Raw genomic sequence first — 27,236 nt, 5'->3', positions numbered from 1 at the left:
TGTTTATCATTAAACAATTTAAACATAATGGCTTCAAGCTCACATTGAGGCCTGTGGGGCACTATCAGCCACTGAGACAGTAGACAAGTGACTATTTCACACTTTAAGGCTGCCTGTTTATTTAAGGGAGATGAACAGTACATTATAACTGTACATAATAATATCAATGATGATAGATTAAATAAATAGGTTTTTGAAAGACGCTTGTGCATTTTTAAAGTCTAAAGTGTTGAATTGATCTGAGTATGTCATCTGTTCAAAGCCTCTCCCAGTCAGTGCTGTTCTCTATGCCTGTCTTACTCTACATGATGTTATTAGCACAAACACTTTAAAGGTGATAATTAGGTCTACAACAATAACACAGACTGCAATGTAGTTAAGCGTCTTACAGTTAGTTTTGAATGAATGAACTTAAAAAACAACACAAGCAAAGATCTGTCTCCTCCTGTTTTTTGTGTCACATAAGAAAGAAGCATCAATATCTGATGAGAAGACTTATTCATTTGGCCTTTCACGTGGTCTTACTCAGGTGATGCGAAGTGAAATATGCATCCTTTTTATGGTAATGTGCTGGAAAAGTTTGAAAATGGACATTAAACGTGCTTACAAAGTGCTTGAATTTGACCCTGAAAGGTGTATGAACCCAGAAAAAGTCACACTTGGACTAAAAAACTCTCATAGCAAGTTAATCATATTCAATTGATTTGATGCTTTCAGCACAAAATTTAGCCACACAGTCAGGACAGCGTCTGATTTGCCTTCATTGGTAAACGTGTTTATGCAGTACATAGTAACAGTGTGGCTGAGTCCTCTGGTTCAAATCAGTTCCAGTACATTTGGAGATGTAAGTCTTAACCTTTCACATGCATCGGGAAGGAAAATACAACCAACATTTAAATGTCTTAATTCAATTTATTTTAAGTGTCTTAATGAGCTGCTGCATGTGAAAGTTAGCAACCGTTGATTTTACTGGCCAACAGTTACTCAGTGTTAGCTCATTACTCTTTACTCTGAGTTGTTGGAAGAAAGCTTGTCTGTTGTTGGTTAATCTGATTCCTGAGCGTTTGTGTTTGTGCTCAGCCAAAGACGTTGTTTTTTTAAAATGATGAAGCAGCTCCGCTCTCTATAGTATTTATTTGTTGGAGGGAATGTGTTTTGATCATCCTCATGTTCATTTCCAACATGATATTCTTATTCTTGGACTCAACTAGAGTAGCTTTGCATGCTTCTTTATCTTAAACGAAGCTCCTCTTTTTCTCCTCTGCCTGAAAAACAGGGGTTGTGCCTTTAAGCTAACTTTACTCTTATTGGTTGATATTAAAAAGACTTGCTATTAATGATCAGGGCTTTTTTAATATCATGGATCGGGTGTTCTTTTTATTCATGCTTTTTTCTGGGGTCTATGATGGATATTTTTGCATAAATTAAGATCTGATTAAAAATATTAGTCTCACACGTTGCATTAATTTCATTCAAAAGTGAGTCAGGTAGGTGTTAAGTAGAAATACAGCAGAATAGTGAAATTAATCTTGTATTTATCGTCTAATCTTGATCACATGTTCAGCGCTCGTAAAAATATATTTGGAAAACAAAAATATTTGTGCTTATTATTTAGTTTATTTATTACAGAGGAAAAAAACATGACACTCTTCCTCACCACTTCCATTCAACCTCTTTCCTCAGGACTCATTTTAAGCTGCGTACAGAAGGATTCAATCAGTCTGCAGAACACACACATGCATCTGCTTCAGTGGCAATGAACATCACTTTAATGTCCTTATACTGCTCAGCACACAGTGTATGTGCGCTAAAACAGAAATCATTTCACTGCTCCTTCGTAGTGGCAGGTTACAAAACGTCATTAGATGCTGCGTGGCCGTACAAGATAGACTTTGGTTAGCAACAACTCTCTGAGGCCTTTACTGTGAAACAGAACGCTGTCTTATCCGGCTAACTTCAAGGTTTAATGTGGGATTTTTTTGTAATCCAAGACATAATGCCAGGTCAACTCATGCTTTGAACCTAATCTGCTCCAGAGCAAATCATGTTCAAATGTGAGATCAACAGGTAGAAAATCACAACCTACTAACCAGGAAGACCAAAAAGAACAAAATAAATAAAATCCCCGATCCTGGAAGATCCCTCAGACCGCTGTGTGCAGAGAGTAGGAGGGTGTAAAATTTTTCAGCAGAGTCTGATGTCTTTGTCTTTCCATGATGAGCAACAATAATGAATATAGATTCTCTACAACAACTTTATTGTTTTGGAAGTATTAATATATGATCCTAAAACTTCTACATTTAACCTTTTAATCAGACCAGCAAAAATCTAGTATTGAATTTTAGCAGCAGTCATAAAAAATTATTTGCTAAAAGCATTTTTGCAGCTGAATATTTTAAATTACAGTTAGGATTACTGGTTGGCTGTTTCACCTGTAAGACATTAAAATAACATGCTAAGGTTTAATAGTCTATAAGGAATACACTCTGAGCCCTGGGCAGTGTTGTGCTAATAAGAGAAGGTTTGTGTGTGCAGTGAAACAGTAATTTTTGTATTTCACAATTTATTGATATGTTTGATCCTTTCTGACCTACATTAATGAAGCAGCCATTAGAGCACCATGTCCGCTCTAATAGTTCCTGTAGTCGTTGCAGACTTGTTGAAACTCCCTCACCCGTCAAAGCAGCGTCTGTGTTATTCGAGTCCAGCAGATGGCAGTGTTTCACTGTCTGACGGCTGTCTGAAGCTTCAGCTGGATTATCCGTTTGCTATGTTTGCCATGTTACAGTGGGGAGGAAAAACTCCCTTTTAACAGGAATATCTAGACATGAGTGATTACTGCAGTGGGGCACTATCTGTGCTATCTATAAGAAATGTTAGGAACAATAAAACTCTGAGGATCAGGGCTCCATTTCACTCCAGTGTTCAGTGGCATTTTAAGAGAGTGAATACCGACGCTAAATGTCTTTGTAAAGCAAAAGCACGTTGTTAGCCTTTACAGAGCAAAGCTATGGATCAATGTGCAGTGAAGAAAAATCGAGGTGGCCAGTCTGTCCTTTCCTAACCAATCACAGAGCTCCTTACATTGTTGCGCTGGAGAATAACTAAATATAATATAAATATAATATAAAGATGATATTGAAAATAATCTTTTGTAGAGTCACTACTTAGTGGGCAGAGGACAGTTATCACTTTGCTGGATGCTTTAAAGTCGCATGTTCTGTATTTGCTGTATGCAGATTAACAGGATATTAACAGATTAACAGCTTTCATTAGACTTCATATGATAATCAACAGTGAAGTGTTTCTCTTTCAGTGTTTATTCTTGCTCATTGAATGATCTCTGTTCAGATAATATGCTGCACTCATCTCATGTTTCTTTAAATACGGCATCACTTGTCCAGCTGTCAAACTCTGAAAGAGTTACAGTTTCACCACTGAGCACTTTGAACGGTTATTCTTTTATTTAAAAGCATTTATTTGAGCTGCATTATCATCAATACGACAAAAACAGTGACTTCAACAAAAATGTATCTAAAAATATTTAGGGGGAAATGTTCCTACACCCCTCATGTAAATGTTACACCTCCAAAAGGGAGAAATAATCAGAATAAGGCGTAATCATTGTCTTGATAATAATGACCATGAAAATGAAACTAGGCCTACCTTTAGTTCAGCACACTCAGTGTTACATAAAGACATGCGAACATCCCATCATCCATTCTGGAGCCTACTTTTAAAAGAGCGAGCTGTTTATTCTGGCTGAGTAGCAAACAGAACCAACCATGAAAACCTAAACTGGGAAAACACTCGGAAACCTTGAACACTGGGAATATGGAGACACAGGGGGTAGGTGAACAGACACTCTGACAAAGGACAGAGGAAAACAGAGACAATATATATAAGACAAGAAGTAACACAGACACCCTTTTCGGTGACAAAAAAGAGAAAATATCCAGTGAAAGGCAGTTCTCTTGGAAAAACTGCCTTATTGATGTCAACGGTCAGAGAAAAATGTCTGATAGGAAGGCAACCGTAGCTCATACAACCATTTGTTCCAACCAAAGAATGCAGAAGAGCGTTTTGGTCAGCTAAGAACAGGAAATTGAAGCTACAGTTCTCAAAATTTGACATGAGTAGATTGGATAAATGTTGCCTGGTCTGATGAGTTTGATTTCTGCTCTGACATGCAGATGGTCGGGTCAGAATTTGGCATAAATAGCATGAAAGGATGGATCCATGCTGCCTCATATCAGCTGTGCAGACTAGTGGTGGTGGTGTCACTGTGGGGGGGAGGGGGGGTATTTTCTTGCTGAAACGTTACATAGTGTGTGTGTGTGTGTGTGTGTGTGTGTGTGTGTGAGAGAGAGAGAGAGAGAGAGAGAGTGAGAGATAGTAAGAGAGAGCTTGAGAGAAGCTGAGCTTTATTCAAAGTGATTTGAAACAAACTGCAGCAATAAGGGCAAACTAGTGCACAGTTATGTTTACGTGAGCATTATTTTGTATGCATTTGACAGTTCCATAACTGTGAGAATACATTGATAGCATTTAACTCTAGTAACGGGCATTTGTACCAGTAAGCATGAAAAAGTAGGGAAAAGAACTAGTATGTAAGCACTGACTAGTACTGTAAAGTATATGTGTATATAGGGCAATCGTGGCTCAAGAGTTCGCAGTTCATCCTGTAATTGGAAGGTTGCCAGATTGAGCCCCGCCTCCGACAGTCTCGGTCGTTGTGTCCCTGGGCAAGACACTTCACCCGTTGCCTACTGGTGGTGGTCAGAGGGCCCGGTGGCGCCAGTGTCCGGCAGCCTCGCCTCTGTCAGTGCGCCCCAGGGCAGCTGTGGCTACAATGTAGCTGCCATCACCAGTGTGTGAATGTGTGAATGACTGAATGTAGTGTAAAGCTCTTTGGGGTCCTTGGGGACTAAGTAAAGCGCTGTACAAATACAGGCCATTTACTGTGCGTGTGTTTATGCTCAAGTGTATGAATAAATTAGTCAGTATTAAACAGTTGCAATTTAAACAGTAGAAGAGTGGCACTATATTTATATATTTATAAAGAATTTCAAACAACAATTAATTGATGCTCAAAGCAGGTTTATTTAATTAATATTCAGATTTCCAATTAGTTCCGAATTCATTCAGCAGCAAATCATATCACCAGTCACTTCAAGGCTGTATGTATTATTGTAAGGTAGACCCTACAATAATACATACAGAGAACCCAACAATCATATGACCCCCTATGAGCAAGCACTTTGGCGACAGTGGGAAGGAAAAACTCCCTTTTTACAGGAAGAAACCTCCAGCAGAACCAGGCTCAGGTTGGGGCGGCCATCTGCTGCGACCGGTTGGGGTGAGAGAAGGAAGACGTTTGTTGTAGGTCTGATTGAAGGACTGATGTGATGGTAAGTTGTCTGCTGCTCCGCTTTGAATATTGAGAGATTAGTTGATGGATTTCAAGCCAAATTGTGCCCAAGTTTAAGACCATATTCATTGGTTGTTTTTGTTGATGTTATTGTTTTGGGCTTTTTTTCCACAAGAATTTCTAGCTCCCCTAGAATTCTGGCCACCCAAACGATGATTGCTGCTGAGAGAGCACAAGGTTTTGTCCCCCTGTGTTATTCATATCAGTGCAGGGGGTTCTCCTTGAGAGGCGAGGGTCGAAAAAGGGATGCTTCAGAACCTCCGAGGGTGTTATGCGCTGATTTGCATCCAAGGCCAACATTTCTTTGATTAGCCTTACAAATAATGATTGGCCGTTTTCCGGTCCTCGCCTAACCTTCAGCAGTTGTTCGAGGTCATCGAGACGCTTAAGTTTTATCCATCGAGTTTCCTTGGATCGATAATCTGTCTCGTATTTAAATTGTTCTTGGGTCTTAAATGTCCAGCGCTGTTCGTTGTAGTTATCCTCGATGAAATAGCAGTCAGTGTAGAAGCCAGACTTTAGAAGATGATCTGGTAGCTGACCCTGAGTTTCAATTATGAATTTCAAAACATCATAATCGTCTTCCCCAGGATAGAGAGGCACCCCTGTAGCAAGCTCCACAGCTACCAGCCCCAGAGACCACATGTCAATTGCTTCATCGTATGGAATGCCAAGCATAACCTCAGGTGCACAATAACCAACCGTCCCCACACGGTCACCAGGAATCACTGCAGAAGCAGGACATGCGAGGCCAAAGTCTATGAGTTTGACTTTGACGGGAGACTCACTGCGGTTCACAACCATGATGTTTCCAGGTTTGAGGTCAGCATGAACTATTCCCACAGAACCCAGGTGGAACAGAGCATTTGCGAGCTGATGCAAAATTGGCCTGAGTTCTCTCATTGGGAGACCTCGGTTATTCCGGTCCCCAATGTAGTCCCACAGGCTTTGGTCGAGGAGTTCGAAATTCAAGCAAATGCGCTCTCCATCGAGGAAATAGCCGTTCCATTCGACAATGTTGCACCTGTCTGGATCCAAGCGTCGTAGCTGCTCCAGGATGAAAATTTCCAGTTTTGCCTGGAGCAGAATTTCAGGGTCGCTCTTGTTGACTTTAATAGCAACAGTTTGGTTCTTTTTTGTATCGCGACATCTGGTTACCAAACCAAAGCCTCCTTCTCCAAGGAAGGCCTCTACCACGTGGTGATCTCCTAAAATGGTCCCTTCCGTTATTTGAAGATCATCTTCAGAGGCAGATGGGTTGGCTGAGGTGTTGATGTCTCCTTTTTGAGGAAATTCAACTGAGTTTTGGACACTGCAGCTGAATTTTTGCGATCCATGACTTTTCCAGCTTGAAGGCTGCTGAGAGAGCACAAGGAGTTCTCCCCCTGTGCTATTCATGTCAGTGCAGGGGGTTCTCCTTGAGAGGCGAGGGTCGAAAAAGGGATGCTTCATAACCTCCGAGGGTGTTATGCGCCGATTTGCATCCAAGGCCAACATTTCTTTGATTAGCCTTACAAATAATGTTTGGCCATTTTCCGGTCCTCGCCTAACTTTCAGCAGTTGTTCGAGGTCATCGAGACGCTTAAGTTTTATCGATCGAGTTTCCTTGGATCGATAATCTGTCTCGTATTGAAATTGTTCTGGGGTCTTAAATGTCCAGCGCTGTTCGTTGTAGTTATCCTCGATGAAATAGCAGTCAGTGTACAAGCCAGACTCTAGAAGATGATCTGGTAGCTGACCCTGAGTTTCAATTATGAATTTCAAAACATCATAATCGTCTTCCCCAGGATAGAGAGGCACCCCTGTAGCAAGCTCCACAGCTACCAGCCCCAGAGACCACATGTCAATTGCTTCATCATATGAAGTGCCAAGCATAATCTCAGGGGCACAATAACCAATTGTCCCCACAGCACCACCAGGAATCACTGCAGAAGCAGGACATGCGATGCCAAAGTCTATAAGTTTGACTTTGACAGGAGACTCACTGCGGTTCACAACCATGATGTTGACAGGTTTGAGGTCAGCATGAACTATTCCCACAGAACCCAGGTGGAACAGAGCATTTGCGAGCTGATGCAAAATTGGCCTGATTTCTCTCATTGGGAGACCTTGGTTATTCCGGTCCCCTATGTAGTCTGACAGGCTTTGGTCGAGGAGTTCGAAATTCAAGCAAATGCGCTCTCCATCGAGGAAATAGCCGTTCCATTCGACAATGTTGCACCTGTCTGGATCCAAGCGTCGTAGCTGCTCCAGGATGAAAAGTTCCAGTTTTGCCTGGAGCAGAATTTCAGGGTCGCTTTTGTTGACTTTGATAGCAACAGTTTGGTTCTTTTTTGTATCGCGACATTTCGTTACGACACCAAAGCTTCCTTCTCCAAGGAAAGCCTCCACCACGTGGTGATCTCCCAAAATGGTCCCTTTAGATATTTCAAGCTCATCTGAGCCGAAGGATGGGTTGGCTGACATGGTGTAATGTGTCTGTTTGCGCTGTAAATTGGTGAGAAACAAAACTGAACTTGTTTTGGTTTCTCCTGTAAATTGCTCTCAAAACTTCTCGAAAGGGTTTTAGTTGCTGCAGGTCAACGTCCGTTAAGCATAAAGTAACAGGTGAGCGCTCCTATTTATGGGTTTTGGGATCAAAGCAAAGTTATGACGTCAGAAAAGATCGAAGCAAAGTTACCACTCAAAAGCGATCGAAGCATTCTAATATGTGCGCATGCGCACACACGTGCTTGTTTGTGTAATATTGTTCACACTAAATTTGACCCTAATCAATTTAATATCAGTCAGTCAAAGAAAATGTCAGTTTTGGAAAATTTTAAAATGACATAACTGACAGTTAAAACATTTTTTGTTCATGTATTTGTATTGTTTTCGGGGTTTTTTGCATACCATGTCAAGCTTTTCTGTATATAGTCATGTCGTAGATTTCGGAGCAAACAAGAAATTGAATTGGATTTTAATATTGCAGTGCTTGGATTTCGGATTTGGTGCTTAAAACTTCTTGAAACTGTAACCGTATTTCATTCACCACAAATAACTATCTGATTGAATAGTTTCTTATCAGATAGAGAAATAAAATGAGTCGCAAAGTCTAAAAGCAACATTTCTCTGCCTGGGCTGTACCTCTGCACGTTAGTCTGTTTCAATGTGTGACCCCCCACCCCCTCCCTGATCAGTCGGGGGTGAGTGCACTAATGTGCCTGGAGGCCGTTTTAATGAGTGTTTGCTGGAAAACGAAAAATACAAGAAGGATTTGTACGTTTTCACAACGGGGGAGTTGCGTAAGTACTAGTAAATAATTTTCTCGAGTGTGTACGTTACACATGTTATTTTTTAAAAAATTGGTATTATTATTTTGCTAGCTAGCAAACTCGCGGGATAAAGGATTGAAGTGCACTCAGTGCGATACAATACGGTGCCGCTATTCTAACAGTTAGTTATTGCAGGGTAACGTGTAGCATATGCTGTGAATTTAACCAAGATTACACAGCAGTAGCAGTAATACGAGTTACTTCCCTCAAGTGAAAGCGTTAAACGTTAGCCCGATGCTTAACTAGCCAACGTCAGGCTTTCTGATTGAAGGCTAAAAGCGACGTTGTCACCAAGTAAACAGAATATTGATGATATTTTTGTGTCTTGCTGCAGCTTTTTCAAGTATTAACCTGGTGTCTTTGGGAACACCTTAGGGGGAAATGACGGTAATATGACTGAACCATATGGGAACAAAGAATAGGCACTTTTTTGTGCTACCGAAGTTTCCTCCTTTCATTCAAAATCTGTTTATCATTAAACAATTTAAACATAATGGCTTCAAGCTCACATTGAGGCCTGTGGGGCACTATCAGCCACTGAGACAGTAGACAAGTGACTATTTCACACTTTAAGGCTGCCTGTTTATTTAAGGGAGATGAACAGTACATTATAACTGTACATAATAATATCAATGATGATAGATTAAATAAATAGGTTTTTGAAAGACGCTTGTGCATTTTTAAAGTCTAAAGTGTTGAATTGATCTGAGTATGTCATCTGTTCAAAGCCTCTCCCAGTCAGTGCTGTTCTCTATGCCTGTCTTACTCTACATGATGTTATTAGCACAAACACTTTAAAGGTGATAATTAGGTCTACAACAATAACACAGACTGCAATGTAGTTAAGCGTCTTACAGTTAGTTTTGAATGAATGAACTTAAAAAACAACACAAGCAAAGATCTGTCTCCTCCTGTTTTTTGTGTCACATAAGAAAGAAGCATCAATATCTGATGAGAAGACTTATTCATTTGGCCTTTCACGTGGTCTTACTCAGGTGATGCGAAGTGAAATATGCATCCTTTTTATGGTAATGTGCTGGAAAAGTTTGAAAATGGACATTAAACGTGCTTACAAAGTGCTTGAATTTGACCCTGAAAGGTGTATGAACCCAGAAAAAGTCACACTTGGACTAAAAAACTCTCATAGCAAGTTAATCATATTCAATTGATTTGATGCTTTCAGCACAAAATTTAGCCACACAGTCAGGACAGCGTCTGATTTGCCTTCATCGGTAAACGTGTTTATGCAGTACATAGTAACAGTGTGGCTGAGTCCTCTGGTTCAAATCAGTTCCAGTACATTTGGAGATGTAAGTCTTAACCTTTCACATGCATCGGGAAGGAAAATACAACCAACATTTAAATGTCTTAATTCAATTTATTTTAAGTGTCTTAATGAGCTGCTGCATGTGAAAGTTAGCAACCGTTGATTTTACTGGCCAACAGTTACTCAGTGTTAGCTCATTACTCTTTACTCTGAGTTGTTGGAAGAAAGCTTGTCTGTTGTTGGTTTATCTGATTCCTGAGCGTTTGTGTTTGTGCTCAGCCAAAGACGTTGTTCTTTTAAAATGATGAAGCAGCTCCGCTCTCTATAGTATTTATTTGTTGGAGGGAATGTGTTTTGATCATCCTCATGTTCATTTCCAACATGATATTCTTATTCTTGGACTCTACTAGAGTAGCTTTGCATGCTTCTTTATCTTAAACGAAGCTCCTCTTTTTCTCCTCTGCCTGAAAAACAGGGGTTGTGCCTTTAAGCTAACTTTACTCTTATTGGTTGATATTAAAAAGACTTGCTATTAATGATCAAGGCTTTTTTAATATCATGGATCGGGTGTTCTTTTTCTTCATGCTTTTTTCTGGGGTCTATGATGGATATTTTTGCATAAATTAAGATCTGATTAAAAATATTAGTCTCACACGTTGCATTAATTTCATTCAAAAGTGAGTCAGGTAGGTGTTAAGTAGAAATACAGCAGAATAGTGAAATTAATCTTGTATTTATCGTCTAATCTTGATCACATGTTCAGCGCTCGTAAAAATATATTTGGAAAACAAAAATATTTGTGCTTATTATTTAGTTTATTTATTACAGAGGAAAAAAACATGACACTCTTCCTCACCACTTCCATTCAACCTCTTTCCTCAGGACTCATTTTAAGCTGCGTACAGAAGGATTCAATCAGTCTGCAGAACACACACATGCATCTGCTTCAGTGGCAATGAATGAAAACATCTGGCTGTGTTATCATGCGTACTGAAATAGGAAAATAAAGTAAGATGAATGAGTTGAGCGCTCTGAGCTGGATGTCTTTCTGAAGTACAACTCTCCTGCCTCTGAGCTTCATGTGAAATGTCTTTACTTGCTCAAATTTAATCTCGTAAAAGTCGATCAGAAAACTTATGAAAGCGTGTCTAACTTCCTGGGATCTAACTCATTTTAGATATTTGTTTCTATGTGCTGCGTGTGTTATTTGTTATTCAGATGTGAAGTTTAAAAAGGTTTAGCTGAGTCTTCATTTAATAAATGTTATTTCTGGGGTTTTGTTTTGCTTGCTAATCGTCGATACTGTGACGGTGTGTCACTGTACAGATCCTCCAGGGAAAATGTTTTTGTTTTTTCACATTTTGACTGTTGTGATTCATTATTTCCACCTTTCAATCTTTCCCGTTTCATTATCTAACACACACATTATTCTCTCCCACTGCGCTCCGACTTTTTAATTCTTTCAAAAAAACATTTGATCTGCACAGTACTGCCGAAGTGCAGCGATACATTGTGAAGTGCACATTTCCATTTCTCATACAGTACCGAGCAAAAGTCTTGAACCACCCCCTTATTTTTTCATGTTTTGCCAGGTCAGTCTGTGTTAACGGTGTTATTAACTGCATTCTTCAACTAAAGAAGTGAGAACAAATGATGTGGGGTCTTGTTTTTTTGCAATAGGCTGCAAGTAAATGTGTAAAGATACAATTTCAAATTGGTTCTTTGTTAAGTTTTCTGGTCCTTTCCGTGACTTAGGTGTCTGTTTATGTTTGAATGTTTCAGAGATTAGTGTGAAGGGTCTTAACAGACAAAAACTGGTCAAATCCAAGCCCTGGATTAAAAATCAGAAACACTTTAAAAAGCCTGGAGAGCTATTCCTTAATACCACTTTAAAGATTACAGGGAAGTCCGGATCCCTGGAAGCAAATGAGGGATGGCTCAAGACTTTTGCACAGTGCTGTACATGTCATGTTCCCTGTTTTATAGCTCAGCTCAAACTGACACGTTCTCACTAACTGCTTCTCATTTTCTCCACAGTAAACTTTGACCACTTCCAGATACTGCGGGCCATCGGGAAAGGAAGCTTTGGAAAGGTAATGCGGCCTCCATTTTTCACGCGACTTGTATATTGTTTGCCCTTAATTACCCACCACAGTCGTCATCTCTAAAGAATCGGTGCAAGCGAAGCGAAATGTGCTGGGATTACACTTTAGTTCTCGTGTGCTGCTGTTATTTAATAACAGTTATAAATGCAGCTTATGTAATTATTTCTATAAAGTCAGTTAGAGGAGAGCCGATTTATATTTCATCTCACTCAATCTAGGTGGGAATTTTGACCCCACGTCTCAATTTAATTACACAGCAGCAAAATTCTGCGGCTCTATTTGTCATCGCGCTCAACGGTTGGGCTGAAGGCAGGAGGAGAACTTAGTGAGTGTGTGTGTGTGTGTGTGTGTGTGTGTGTGTGTGTGCGCTGCATTTTGTGAGACCAAATTACCCACAGCTCTTTTCAACCTTGTCACAGGTGCCAAAATCACCGCTGGTGGCCATTGTTGATAAAACCATCATTTTGGATTAACTTGTGGGCCATTTTCTTTCACCTCCTGCCGAAGAATTCCTTTGTGTACACATTGAACGTCTGGATGAGACTTCAGTAATGAATTCAGGACTGTGTGTGTGTGAGATACACAATTGGGGCTCCAGAGATTGGAATAGTTTACCTTCATTTTAAATATCACTGCCCTGTGCACATTGTCGGCTTTAAAATTCAAACTTAAAGAGTTTGTAAGTAAACTGGCTGAGATGAGACAGACGATGCACCGGGTCCTCGTCTGAGTGCTGGCTTTCAGTTGTGCTGTCTCTCTTCCCCAGCCATGCACACACAGACACTGTGCTACACTTACACAGTGAGACAGATGCTCACAGAGACGTCCAGATACATTTTGTCCTTGCTGGAGGTCATCTTGTGTGTGTTTTTTGGCCCACTGTGGCCTCACACCGAGCTCCTGCTGTTTTTTGAACACTTTAACAGCTAACAACTTTTAGCTTCCTGTTGAACACACTTAAGTGGGGGAGGTGTTATTATTAGTGGTAAATGATTTGTGTATTTGTTGGATGCACCTCAGAGCAACAGGAAACATGACACGACACGCTCCAGTAACCTGCAGTCTTTACAGTGAGGACACACAAACATTAACCCTCTGCTCCTTACAGAAACTCTCTAAATCCTTTAAGTTTCTTGACTGCCACTTGGAAAGTTGAAACTTCAGCTCCCTCCACAGATTTTCTACATTACTGATGTCTGGAGGTGGATCAGCTGTGAGAGGGCGCTGCTCTTGTGGCGACCTGCAGCAGGTGTTTATTGGCATTTTCTTTCTCTTTTTCTTTTTGTTTTTACCTTTGTTTTAACTCTGTTCTTAACCGTGGTTTTAACTTTTTATGAAGTTTATTTTGCCGAGATGGAGATCTTCTACACCTTAGTTTTATTGTTGTTGGCGATATTCACCTGGAGTCATTCACTCTCACTGACAATCACTTATACACGCGAGGAACTACTTGGATTACGGTGGTCCTGTTTGTCTATGTACGACTCTTCTAATGCTCGGACAGATGTGATTCTTGGTGAGGATTTATTTTCCCGGTCAAAGACTAATTTTGGAAAGCCCCGCCACTTGAGAAAACGCGGAAAGAAAGGCGGCGTGCGTCAGCGTGTAAGAAAACTTCGGAGGAAGAGTCGTGTTCCTCTGCCTTCTATGATTCTGGCCAATGTCCAATCTCTTAGGAACAAAACGGATGAATTACAAGGAAATGTGCTTCATCTACGGGAATACAGGGAGGCTTGTCTGATGGCGCTTACCGAGACGTGGCTGACCGATATGGACAGTGACACTTCACTGCAAATCAGCGGCTTTGGGACCCCTGTCAGATTGGATCGGAACTGTGGAGTAACACGCAAATCTCACGGAGGAGGGGTATGTTTGTATATCAACCAGGGCTGGTGTAATAACTTTACTGTGCGGGAGCGGTTGTGTCTTCCTGACATCGAGCTCCTTTCAGTATCTGTCAGGCCTTTTTACTTACCGAGGGAGTTCCCTCAAATTTTTGTCACTGTTGTTTACATTCATCCTAAAGCTGACGTTAAAGTTGCTGCCGACGCCATTTTTAAAGTGGTACACAATCTGCAGACTCTCTCACCGGATGCTCCTAATTTTATTCTTGGTGATTTTAACAATGTAATCTTAAGAAATCACTGAACAATTTCTTTCAATATGTCACTTGTCCTACAAGGAATAACAAAACGCTGGATTTGTGTTATGGACCGATTAAGGGGGCATATAAGTCTGTGGCCGGACCTGCGCTAGGTTCTTCGGATCACAATGTTATTCATCTCCTCCCTGCTTACAGATCTGTGATTAGGAGGGAGAAGGCCTGTGTGAAGCGGACTAATGTCTGGACAAAAGACAGTTGTGTTGCCCTTCAGGGGTGTTTTGATTGCACTGACTGGTCCTTGTTTCAAGAGAGCACTTCTGATTTGGATGAACTCACTGATGTGGTGTGTAGCTACATCTCTTTTTGCAAAGACTCTGTGGTTCCAGTCAGAGAATTTAAGACTTTCCCTAATAACAAACCGTGGCTCTCTAAAGATATTAAGGATCTGATTCTTAAAAGGAAAATTGCTTTTAACGAGGGAGACGTTCCCACTATGAGAATATTGAGGAAGGAGGTGAGGGCTGCAATAAAGATCGCCAAGATGAGGTACAGAAATAAGATTGAGGCAGAACTCAGCAGTAACAACCTCCAAAGAGCTTGGCTTGGTATGAAAACAATGGCAGGGCTACACACGAAAGGTAAAAGTAGCATTACCTTAGAAGGGTTTACCTCTGACAAACATCTGGCAGACAGTCTTAACAGTTTTTACCTTCGTTTTGAGAACTTTGACTGTTCTAGGCAGACCAGCACACTGAGGGAAAAGACTATCACTCCCCCATCAATTTGTATTGATGAGACGGGGGTAGCTAATCTTTTTAGACACACCAAAAGCAAGAGTCCTGGACCTGACAACATCTGTGGACAGGTACTGAGAACTTGTGCTGATCAGCTGAGTGGGATTTTTCACTATATCTTCTCACTTTCTTTAGAGCTACAGACGGTACCTAAGATTGGGAAACAAGCTGTCATTGTTCCTGTTGCTAAGGGCAGTTCTCCTAAGGCGCTGAATGATTTTAGGCCTGTGGCTCTGACTTCTTTAGTGATGAAGACATTTGAGAAGATAATTAAGAAGGAGATTTTAATGCAGGTTGAACACCATCTTGACCCCTTCCAGTTCGCCTATAGAGCAGGGAGAGGTGTGGAGGATGCTGCTGTCACACTCCTGCATCTTTTGTATAAGCATCTTGAGGCCCCCCACACCCATGCAAGATTATTATTTGCTGACTTTTCATCTGCATTTAATACAATTCAACCCTTCTTACTTGCTGACAGGCTTTACAATCATTTCAAGCTTGACACTAGTCTGGTCGGCTGGGTGACAGACTTTCTGATCAATAGGTCACAATGTGTGAGGGTGAATCATGTATTTTCTGATGTGCTCTCCTCCTCTACTGGATCACCCCAGGGTTGCTGCCTCTCTCCCCTTCTGTTCATTCTGTACACAAATGAGTGTTGCAGCAAATTCACGAACAGACACATCCTGAAGTTTGCTGACGACACAGTAATCGTCAGTCTTCTAGTGGGGGACGAGTCAGGCCATGGACAGGTTGTAGATGATTTTGTGAATTGGTGTGATGAGTCCTTCCTTTCACTTAATGTGTCAAAAACTAAAGACATGATTATTGATTTTAGGAAGTCCTCTTATAGCTCATCACCTACTATCATTAAAACTGCCGATATTGGGATCGTTGAGAGTTATAAATATCTAGGTGTGGTACTTGACCATAAACTGTGTTTTGAATCTCATGCTGATGCCACTACTAAAACAGTTCAACAAAGACTGTTCTTTTTAAGGAAAATGAGATCTTTTAATGTCTCATCTGAGATGTTGTCCTTGTTTTATAGAAGTTTTATCGAATCTGTGATGTCCTTTTGTATCGCTGCCTGGTTTGGTAACCTGACGGTGAAGAATAAGAATCGGTTGGGACTTCTGGTAAAAACTGCTAGCAAAATTTCAGGGCGCTGGCAAGATGGACTTTTGGCCATTTACAATAGAAATGTGCTTAGAAAGGCTCATTCTATTATTAATTGTGTGAACCATCCACTTCACAGTGAGTTTGAGTTGTTGCCTTCCGGCCGCCGTTTTAGAGTACCTGTGAGGAGGACTCAAAGACTCCAGGTCTCTTTTATCCCTACTGCGTCTTGTCTCCTAAATGGCAAATAACTGTCCTTGAACTTTCTATCATTATTATTGTCATTATTATTTTATTGTATTGTTCTGTTTATTTTTATCCTCCTGCTGCTAAACTAATTTCCCCTTGTGGGACAATAAAGAAATTGAATTGAATTGAATTGGAGACTGACTAGACCACTGCGTGATCTTATAGCACTTCTCCATTAGTACATACTCAGATCAGCTTGCTGTGACTCAACTCATTTTCCATTACAATCAAGTACCACCTAATGTGCGTGGGGTCATTACAGCAAAGCGGCCCGATGTCCATGTTGTCATTTATAAGCAACACGAATGCCACAACAAAGGAAGACGTCGCAGCGATGATGTATCTGTGGCTTTTTGTCACACTTGGAAACCACGGTGTTGTGCAGCTATTTGCCTTGTTGCAGGGTTTTAAAAAAACTGCAGTTTTCATTTTAGTGAAAGACACCGTCTCATGACTCATTGAGTGCCGCGACTGACAAGCCAATCCGTGGCATGCAGTCTGACGATGTCACATTTCCTGACTGCTTGGAACCCCGACTAAGTCGTCCTGTAGCCCACATCATAATGTTTCCATCTCTCTGCTTGACTGCGGGGATGCTATTTTTTGCATCACACTCCTATTTCAAAAGGTCAGTTAAAGCCACATAATTGGAATTTCGTTTCATCTCCCCACAGCACTTTCTCCAAAGTCTTCCCTGAATCATTTAGATGTTCACTGGCACTTGAGATGGGCCTATACATGTTTCTCCTTGAACAGGTGGACCTTGGAAGTGCCGCAAGATTTTAGTCTGTTAAAAAAAAACAGCTTAATTTTGTTATTTGTTTATGTCATGATTGCTGATATATTGATAGCAGTGATTGTAGGATAGAGATGTATGTACTGCAGTTATGTGTTAAACAATTCTCAAATCTCATATGTCTCATAACTTTTGAATTTTCTAACTCAGTCACAGAATTTGACTTTTACAACATGCAATTAGTTTTTTGTTATTTTAACCGGTCCCACTCAAACAGGACTATAAGACCCTCTGTGTGTTTACACAGTTTGTTCTGTGATTGCATCTTCTTGCTTCTTCTTGCTCCTAGCCTTTTTCTCTGAGTCAGAGAGACTGAGGTAGCTACCCTATGTTAGCCTAGCTTTCTATCACTGATGCTCTGTATGTATGCTGCTGCCTCTCGTCTCATGTTACTTAAAAAATTAACCCCACAGCTTCAATAACCTTATCTGAAAATCTCTCAGTGAAAGTTACGGTTGTAGGTTTGGAAACATTTTGGGGTAGCCAGTGTTAAATAGAGACAGTGCCACATTCTTTATCTAGTCATTGTAATGAAAGAAGCACATTTAAAAACTATATGAGAGTTTGCTTTTAACAAGCATGTAATGACTCTACTTAATTTAGGTAGTCTTAGGGAGTCAAACTGAAGGTAGCATTTTGTGGATGTTTTCCCTGCTGCCCGATCCCATCAGTCTCTTAAAGCATCATTTTTTATGTGCCCTGGTGTGACAGTGGTTTCATGGCGCTACAGGTTACCTGAGCACATCAGGTATATTACGGTTGAAAACGAGTGCCCGGCCTTCCAGTGGCTGGTCGACCCCTCGTGCACAGCTCAGGAGTCTAAACGACCCAGGGTCCCTGAGCAGTTATGGACATGTGTGTTTTTGGTGTGCTGTCCCTCGTTCTCCCTGCTTGCAGGTATATCTGTGTGTGTGTGTGTGTGTGTGTGTGTGTGTGTGTGTGGATGCCGGTGTTTCTGAGAGCACCTGTTTACAGGCACCTTCAGGCCTGGTGGGTGTGGCCCTGCCAGGTGGTTGGCCACACCTGAAGACCATCACACAGCTGATCAAGCCTTGTCGGAGGAGCTACTTAAGAATGCGGTGGCGCTCTCTCTGACGCTGGATCATTGCGTGACTTCACGTTAGTCTCTCGGCCAGTCAGTACGGATAGTCTGCCGCATTGTATGTGTCTTACGGCTGCCTGTTTGTTATCTCCCCAGGAGAAGCGTGGAGACGAGAGGGCAGCGAGCACGGGGTGCTCAGACACTGAGGAGCGGAGACAAGGAACACTAGCACTGGGAAGAGGACATTTCACGGGAGTCGGGAACGCACTGCGGATTTATTGTTATTTTCCATTCACTGTAAATAAACGCACTGCTTGCATTCAGAGCTCCGTGCCTGGCTCCTCCTTCCTCACATCCCCACGGTTGACGCTGGCCAACCGTGACAAATACCTTTTCTTAGATTCATTATTAGTTCAACATTGACAAATAGTAGTTGACTAATATCAGGAGCCAAAAAGAAAACAAAAAACAAACGAAATAAATATTTCAGATGCTGAAAATAAATTACTACAGTTATTTAAATTTGCTGTCCGCAAGTTAGGTGTAATACATGTAGTCAATCTAATGAATCAATATTACATGTAAAAAGTACAGAACTGAAAATAAAACTAAAATATAACGGTAAATGAACTGGTTCTTGTATAAAACTTTTCTACTCTCTACAACTTGCCTCATTCATGCACTCACTTTTTTCTATGCTTTTTCTCTGTAAGTGCTTTCTATCTAACAGTAATACGCATTCATCCTCCCGATGGATGCATCGGAGAGCAACTTGGGGTTGGTGTCTTGCCCAAGGATATTTGGCATGCAGGCTGGAGCAGGCGGGGATTGAACCAGCAACTTTCTGATTAGTAGGTTTCCTACCTGAGCTACAGAAACCCCAATTTGTGGTGCTCTGGAAACAACACGTTCTCATCCCAACAGGTAACGATGCTATGTGACAAATCATCGGTATGTGTAAATGTGTTTTTTGTTCTAATCATGAATCGCTTTGTAAAACAAGACCTGATAGGGTTAAGGTTAAAGTTATGGTTAGAGTTAATGTTAGGGATAGGGCTGGAATGGACGGCTGGAGCCTCTCCTCCAAGTGTGTGTTACTGCCGCGAACAGCATTCTGTTGTATTCTGTTGTATGCTTTTCTCTGTAAGCGCTTCGAGCCTGTACTTTTTTGCTTTAACTGAGTAATGAAGTTGAATCAGTACTTTAACTTTCACTGGAACAATAGTATTTTTACTTCTACTTAAGTAGAGAATGTCTGATCTTTTGCCAACTCTGGCTGTCTCTCAGTCTTGGAATACCCACTTGTTGTCCAGCGGTGTCCTGGGAATATGGGAACTAGACAGACTGGGGAAACAATGGGAGGAGACACAAAGATGGAATCACTTTTACCATCTTTTATGTATTTGCTGGTCGTCTTATTTCTTCTATTTTGCAAGCACAGTGTTGCAATCATTGTCTTTGTGGTACAATGACACAGGTAGAATGCAGGTGTTTTCATGTAACATGATGCCAGAAAGATGAGTAATGTGTTTTGAAGAGAAGATAAAACATCATGTTTGAACAAAGATAAGCAGCAGACACGTCTGTGTGTGAGTTATTCAGGTTCAGTAAGAAGGTAATATGTCTGCAGAATTTGTAATTCTTATGAAGATATTGCTTGTACAATAAACAAAATCCCTTTAACTTCTTCTGGAGAGTGTCTTTATATATTTAGTCATTTTGGGGCGATCCTTTATTTAGTAGTAACCCTAGTCGGGGATATATATCAGAGTTTACTTTCAGATATGAGCATTGTGCTACCTGTGGATGAATGAATTATTTATTTATTTATTTATTTATTTTTTGAAAGACGGGCTCATGTAAAATATCTGAAAGTATGACAAAGCTCTCCTGTTACACTTTATGGACACCTGAGCTTCACCATGAGGGCCTGTCTTTATTCACTTTATTCACTGAAATGCACTTTTATAATGAATTCACAGTAATCACTGACACCTTCAGAGCATTACATTCATTAAAGACGTCTTCTACACCTACTCTTCCAGACGACCGACACATACTTCAACCACTGCAGGTTAACCAGCCACTCATCAGTAAAGCAAAAACTAAATGTAAATGTCCTCATGTGGAAAAGACTGAAACACAACTCCCATATATCACTAATGTAACAGATCCATTTAGGGAGAGTGAGAACACTAGGCTGGATGTGTTTTAATGCAGGAACATTCATCATGTCTTGAGTTCAACAAATCATTTACATTTACATTTAATATGTGAGCTGGATGGTTACACGATACAATATGATTGTCAACAATAACTGCAATGAACGCTGGTTTGAGGGCGGAGTCAAGGAGGCCATTTACGTGAAAAGGGAAAGACCCTCTCTGAATCGAGGAGGGGGCCTAAGGGTACATCTGTCACCATCTTACAAAGCTGTGATTGCAGCTGTTCTCCAACTCTCTGTAAATGGTACTCAAGACCATTGATCAGTGGTTGTTGATCAATGGTCATGAGAATTTGCATAATCATGATTAAGGAACTGACCTCCCAGCCCATTGTTCCTTCAGTCGGCTGGTTTCTCTGACTGAAAACGCTACGTCCAGAAGAACAGAATCAACTTTTGGAGATTTACTTCCCTGGATGATTGAGCACGCATCAAGACCTTTTAATCAGGCCAACAAATATCTTGTACTCAATTTTAGCAGCAGCCATTGTGACACTGATGATAAAACTTGTGTAAAAGTGCGAAGCTGTAAAAAAGTAATGATAAAAAAGCATTTTTGTAGCTGAATGTTACTGGATAGCTGTTTCATCTGTAACACATCAAAATAACCTGCTAAGGTTTAATAGGCTATAAGGAACACACTCACTTCCTGAGCCCTGGGCAATAAGAGACGTTTTGTGTTTTATAATTTATTGATATGTTTGATCCTTTCTGACCTGCGTTAATGGAGCCATTAGAGCACCATGTCCGCTACAATAGTTCTGTAGTTTGATGCTTGAGTCGTTGCAGACTTGTTGAAACTCCCTCACCCGTCAAAGCAGCGTCTTTGTTATTCGAGTCCAGCAGATGGCAGTGTTTCACTGTCTGACGGCTGTCTGAAGCTTCAGCTGGATTATCCGTTTGCTATGTTTGCCATGTTACAGTGGGGAGGAAAAACTCCCTTTTAACAGGAATATCTAGACATGAGTGATTACTGCAGTGGGGCACTATCTGTGCTATCTATAAGAAATGTTAGGAACAATAAAACTCTGAGGATCAGGGCTCCATTTCACTCCAGTGTTCAGTGGCATTTTAAGAGAGTGAATACCGACGCTAAATGTCTTTGTAAAGCAAAAGCACGTTGTTAGCCTTTACAGAGCAAAGCTATGGATCAATGTGCAGTGAAGAAAAATCGAGGTGGCCAGTCTGTCCTTTCCTAACCAATCACAGAGCTCCTTACATTGTTGCGCTGGAGAATAACTAAATATAATATAAATATAATATAAAGATGATATTGAAAATAATCTTTTGTAGAGTCACTACTTAGTGGGCAGAGGACAGTTATCACTTTGCTGGATGCTTTAAAGTCGCATGTTCTGTATTTGCTGTATGCAGATTAACAGGATATTAACAGATTAACAGCTTTCATTAGACTTCATATGATAATCAACAGTGAAGTGTTTCTCTTTCAGTGTTTATTCTTGCTCATTGAATGATCTCTGTTCAGATAATATGCTGCACTCATCTCATGTTTCTTTAAATACGGCATCACTTGTCCAGCTGTCAAACTCTGAAAGAGTTACAGTTTCACCACTGAGCACTTTGATCGGTTATTCTTTTATTTAAAAGTATTTATTTGAGCTGCATTATCATCAATACGACAAAAACAGTGACTTCAACAAAAATGTATCTAAAAATATTTAGGGGGAAATGTTCCTACACCCCTCATGTAAATGTTACACCTCCAAAAGGGAGAAATAATCAGAATAAGGCGTAATCATTGTCTTGATAATAATGACCATGAAAATGAAACTAGGCCTACCTTTAGTTCAGCACACTCAGTGTTACATAAAGACATGCGAACATCCCATCATCCATTCTGGAGCCTACTTTTTAAAAGAGCGAGCTGTTTATTCTGGCTGAGTAGCAAACAGAACCAACCATGAAAACCTAAACTGGGAAAACACTCGGAAACCTTGAACACTGGGAATATGGAGACACAGGGGGTAGGTGAACAGACACTCTGACAAAGGACAGAGGAAAACAGAGACAATATATATAAGACAAGAAGTAACACAGACACCCTTTTCGGTGACAAAAAAGAGAAAATATCCAGTGAAAGGCAGTTCTCTTGGAAAAACTGCCTTATTGATGTCAACGGTCAGAGAAAAATCTCTGATAGGAAGGCAACCGTAGCTCATACAACCATTTGTTCCAACCAAAGAATGCAGAGAAACACGTTTTGTGTTTTATAATTTATTGATATGTTTGATCCTTTCTGACCTGCGTTAATGGAGCCATTAGAGCACCATGTCCGCTACAATAGTTCTGTAGTTTGATGCTTGAGTCGTTGCAGACTTGTTGAAACTCCCTCACCCGTCAAAGCAGCGTCTTTGTTATTCGAGTCCAGCAGATGGCAGTGTTTCACTACAGTTCTCAAAATTTGACATGAGTAGATTGGATAAATGTTGCCTGGTCTGATGAGTTTGATTTCTGCTCTGACATGCAGATGGTCGGGTCAGAATTTGGCATAAATAGCATGAAAGGATGGATCCATGCTGCCTCATGTCAGCTGTGCAGACTAGTGGTGGTGGTGTCACTGTGGGGGGGAGGGGGGGTATTTTCTTGCTGAAACGTTACATAGTGTGTGTGTGTGTGTGTGTGTGTGTGTGAGAGAGAGAGAGAGAGAGAGAGTGAGAGATAGTAAGAGAGGGCTTGAGAGAAGCTGAGCTTTATTCAAAGTGATTTGAAACAAACTGCAGCAATAAGGGCAAACTAGTGCACAGTTATGTTTACGTGAGCGTTATTTTGTATGCATTTGACAGTTCCATAACTGTGAGAATACATTGATAGCATTTAACTCTAGTAACAGGCATTTGTACCAGTAAGCATGAAAAAGTAGGGAAAAGAACTAGTATGTAAGCACTGACTAGTACTGTAAAGTATATGTGTATATAGGGCAATCGTGGCTCAAGAGTTCGCAGTTCATCCTGTAATTGGAAGGTTGCCAGATTGAGCCCCGCCTCCGACAGTCTCGGTCGTTGTGTCCCTGGGCAAGACACTTCACCCGTTGCCTACTGGTGGTGGTCAGAGGGCCCGGTGGCGCCAGTGTCCGGCAGCCTCGCCTCTGTCAGTGCGCCCCAGGGCAGCTGTGGCTACAATGTAGCTGCCATCACCAGTGTGTGAATGTGTGAATGACTGAATGTAGTGTAAAGCTCTTTGGGGTCCTTGGGGACTAAGTAAAGCGCTGTACAAATACAGGCCATTTACTGTGCGTGTGTTTATGCTCAAGTGTATGAATAAATTAGTCAGTTTTAAACAGTTGCAATTTAAACAGTAGAAGAGTGGCACTATATTTATATATTTATAAAGAATTTCAAACAACAATTAATTGATGCTCAAAGCAGGTTTATTTAATTAATATTCAGATTTCCAATTAGTTCCGAATTCATTCAGCAGCAAATCACATCACCAGTCACTTCAAGGCTGTATGTATTATTGTAAGGTAGACCCTACAATAATACATACAGAGAACCCAACAATCATATGACCCCCTATGAGCAAGCACTTTGGCGACAGTGGGAAGGAAAAACTCCCTTTTTACAGGAAGAAACCTCCAGCAGAACCAGGCTCAGGTTGGGGCGGCCATCTGCTGCGACCGGTTGGGGTGAGAGAAGGAAGACGTTTGTTGTAGGTCTGATTGAAGGACTGATGTGATGGTAAGTTGTCTGCTGCTCCGCTTTGAATATTGAGAGATTAGTTGATGGATTTCAAGCCAAATTGTGCCCAAGTTTAAGACCATATTCATTGGTTGTTTTTGTTGATGTTATTGTTTTGGGCTTTTTTTCCACAAGAATTTCTAGCTCCCCTAGAATTCTGGCCACCCAAACGATGATTGCTGCTGAGAGAGCACAAGGTTTTGTCCCCCTGTGTTATTCATATCAGTGCAGGGGGTTCTCCTTGAGAGGCGAGGGTCGAAAAAGGGATGCTTCAGAACCTCCGAGGGTGTTATGCGCTGATTTGCATCCAAGGCCAACATTTCTTTGATTAGCCTTACAAATAATGATTGGCCATTTTCCGGTCCTCGCCTAACCTTCAGCAGTTGTTCGAGGTCATCGAGACGCTTAAGTTTTATCCATCGAGTTTCCTTGGATCGATAATCTGTCTCGTATTGAAATTGTTCTGGGGTCTTAAATGTCCAGCGCTGTTCATTGTAGTTATCCTCGATGAAATAGCAGTCAGTGTAGAAGCCAGACTTTAGAAGATGATCTGGTAGCTGACCCTGAGTTTCAATTATGAATTTCAAAACATCATAATCGTCTTCCCCAGGATAGAGAGGCACCCCTGTAGCAAGCTCCACAGCTACCAGCCCCAGAGACCACATGTCAATTGCTTCATCGTATGGAATGCCAAGCATAACCTCAGGTGCACAATAACCAACCGTCCCCACACGGTCACCAGGAATCACTGCAGAAGCAGGACATGCGAGGCCAAAGTCTATAAGTTTGACTTTGACGGGAGACTCACTGCGGTTCACAACCATGATGTTTCCAGGTTTGAGGTCAGCATGAACTATTCCCACAGAACCCAGGTGGAACAGAGCATTTGCGAGCTGATGCAAAATTGGCCTGAGTTCTCTCATTGGGAGACCTCGGTTATTCCGGTCCCCAATGTAGTCCCACAGGCTTTGGTCGAGGAGTTCGAAATTCAAGCAAATGCGCTCTCCATCGAGGAAATAGCCGTTCCATTCGACAATGTTGCACCTGTCTGGATCCAAGCGTCGTAGCTGCTCCAGGATGAAAATTTCCAGTTTTGCCTGGAGCAGAATTTCAGGGTCGCTCTTGTTGACTTTAATAGCAACAGTTTTTTTGTTTTTTGTATCGCGACATCTGGTTACCAAACCAAAGCCTCCTTCTCCAAGGAAGGCCTCTACCACGTGGTGATCTCCTAAAATGGTCCCTTCCGTTATTTGAAGATCATCTTCAGAGGCAGATGGGTTGGCTGAGGTGTTGATGTCTCCTTTTTGAGGAAATTCAACTGAGTTTTGGAAACTGCAGCTGAATTTTTGCGATCCATGACTTCTCCAGCTCGAAGGCTGCTGAGAGAGCACAAGGAGTTCTCCCCCTGTGCTATTCATGTCAGTGCAGGGGGTTCTCCTTGAGAGGCGAGGGTCGAAAAAGGGATGCTTCAGAACCTCCGAGGGTGTTATGCGCCGATTTGCATCCAAGGCCAACATTTCTTTGATTAGCCTTACAAATAATGTTTGGCCGTTTTCCGGTCCTCGCCTAACTCTCAGCAGTTGTTCGAGGTCATCGAGACACTTAAGTTTTATCGATCGAGTTTCCTTGGATCGATAATCTGTCTCGTATTGAAATTGTTCTGGGGTCTTAAATGTCCAGCGCTGTTCGTTGTAGTTATCCTCGATGAAATAGCAGTCAGTGTACAAGCCAGACTCTAGAAGATGATCTGGTAGCTGACCCTGAGTTTCAATTATGAATTTCAAAACATCATAATCGTCTTCCCCAGGATAGAGAGGCACCCCTGTAGCAAGCTCCACAGCTACCAGCCCCAGAGACCACATGTCAATTGCTTCATCATATGAAGTGCCAAGCATAATCTCAGGGGCACAATAACCAATTGTCCCCACAGCACCACCAGGAATCACTGCAGAAGCAGGACATGCGATGCCAAAGTCTATAAGTTTGACTTTGACAGGAGACTCACTGCGGTTCACAACCATGATGTTGACAGGTTTGAGGTCAGCATGAACTATTCCCACAGAACCCAGGTGGAACAGAGCATTTGCGAGCTGATGCAAAATTGGCCTGATTTCTCTCATTGGGAGACCTTGGTTATTCCGGTCCCCTATGTAGTCTGACAGGCTTTGGTCGAGGAGTTCGAAATTCAAGCAAATGCGCTCTCCATCGAGGAAATAGCCGTTCCATTCGACAATGTTGCACCTGTCTGGATCCAAGCGTCGTAGCTGCTCCAGGATGAAAAGTTCCAGTTTTGCCTGGAGCAGAATTTCAGGGTCGCTTTTGTTGACTTTGATAGCAACAGTTTGGTTCTTTTTTGTATCGCGACATTTCGTTACGACACCAAAGCTTCCTTCTCCAAGGAAAGCCTCCACCACGTGGTGATCTCCCAAAATGGTCCCTTTAGATATTTCAAGCTCATCTGAGCCGAAGGATGGGTTGGCTGACATGGTGTAATGTGTCTGTTTGCGCTGTAAATTGGTGAGAAACAAAACTGAACTTGTTTTGGTTTCTCCTGTAAATTGCTCTCAAAACTTCTCGAAAGGGTTTTAGTTGCTGCAGGTCAACGTCCGTTAAGCATAAAGTAACAGGTGAGCGCTCCTATTTATGGGTTTTGGGATCAAAGCAAAGTTATGACGTCAGAAAGGATCGAAGAAAAGTTACCACTCGAAGCGATCGAAGCGATTCTAATATGTGCGCATGCGTACACACGTGCTTGTTTGTGTAATATTGTTCACACTAAATTTGACCCTAATCAATTTAATATCAGTCAGTCAAAGAAAATGTCAGTTTTGGAAAATTTTAAAATGACATAACTGACAGTTAAAACATTTTTTGTTCATGTATTTGTATTGTTTTCGGGGTTTTTTGCATACCATGTCAAGCTTTTCTGTATATAGTCATGTCGTAGATTTCGGAGCAAACAAGAAATTGAATTGGATTTTAATATTGCAGTGCTTGGATTTCGGATTTGGTGCTTAAAACTTCTTGAAACTGTAACCGTATTTCATTCACCACAAATAACTATCTGATTGAATAGTTTCTTATCAGATAGAG

At 41.3% G+C, this 27,236-nt stretch overlaps 1 protein-coding gene and 1 long non-coding RNA gene across 2 annotated transcripts; one reads left to right on the top strand and one right to left on the bottom strand.

Annotated features, from left to right (window-relative positions):
• Nucleotides 1–4,835: 4,835 nt before the first annotated feature.
• Nucleotides 4,836–26,804, bottom strand: LOC146360798 (uncharacterized). The gene is made up of 2 exons (XM_084921349.1): nt 24,296–26,804; nt 4,836–7,972 (listed from the first exon to the last, which is right to left on the bottom strand). Exons 1-2 carry the CDS (start codon nt 26,627–26,629, stop codon nt 5,561–5,563), a joined length of 4,746 nt encoding a protein of 1,581 aa, XP_084777475.1. The 5' UTR covers nt 26,630–26,804; the 3' UTR covers nt 4,836–5,560.
• Nucleotides 12,583–18,546, top strand: LOC146360799 (uncharacterized). The gene is made up of 2 exons (XR_014799453.1): nt 12,583–18,298; nt 18,378–18,546. It is a non-coding gene; the product is annotated as an uncharacterized LOC146360799 (long non-coding RNA).
• Nucleotides 26,805–27,236: the final 432 nt, after the last annotated feature.

Source organism: Perissodus microlepis, chromosome 23, assembly GCF_051167445.1.
Source record: "Perissodus microlepis isolate ML-2025 ecotype Zambia chromosome 23, ASM5116744v1, whole genome shotgun sequence".
Classification (NCBI taxonomy): Eukaryota; Metazoa; Chordata; class Actinopteri; order Cichliformes; family Cichlidae; genus Perissodus; species Perissodus microlepis.
The sequence above is the reverse complement of the archived record's forward strand: the minus strand, read 5'-3'. Positions and strand labels throughout refer to the sequence as shown.

Excerpts from the sequence above, each read along its gene's own strand:
- LOC146360798 (XM_084921349.1), bottom strand. The coding sequence starts at position 26,629 with ATGTCAGCCAACCCATCCTTCGGCTCAGATGAGCTTGAAATATCTAAA. Across the intron at positions 7,973-24,295 it reads CGTTTGGGTGGCCAGAATTC|CAATTTACAGGAGAAACCAA; the intron begins TAGGGGAGCTAG and ends AAGTTTTGAGAG.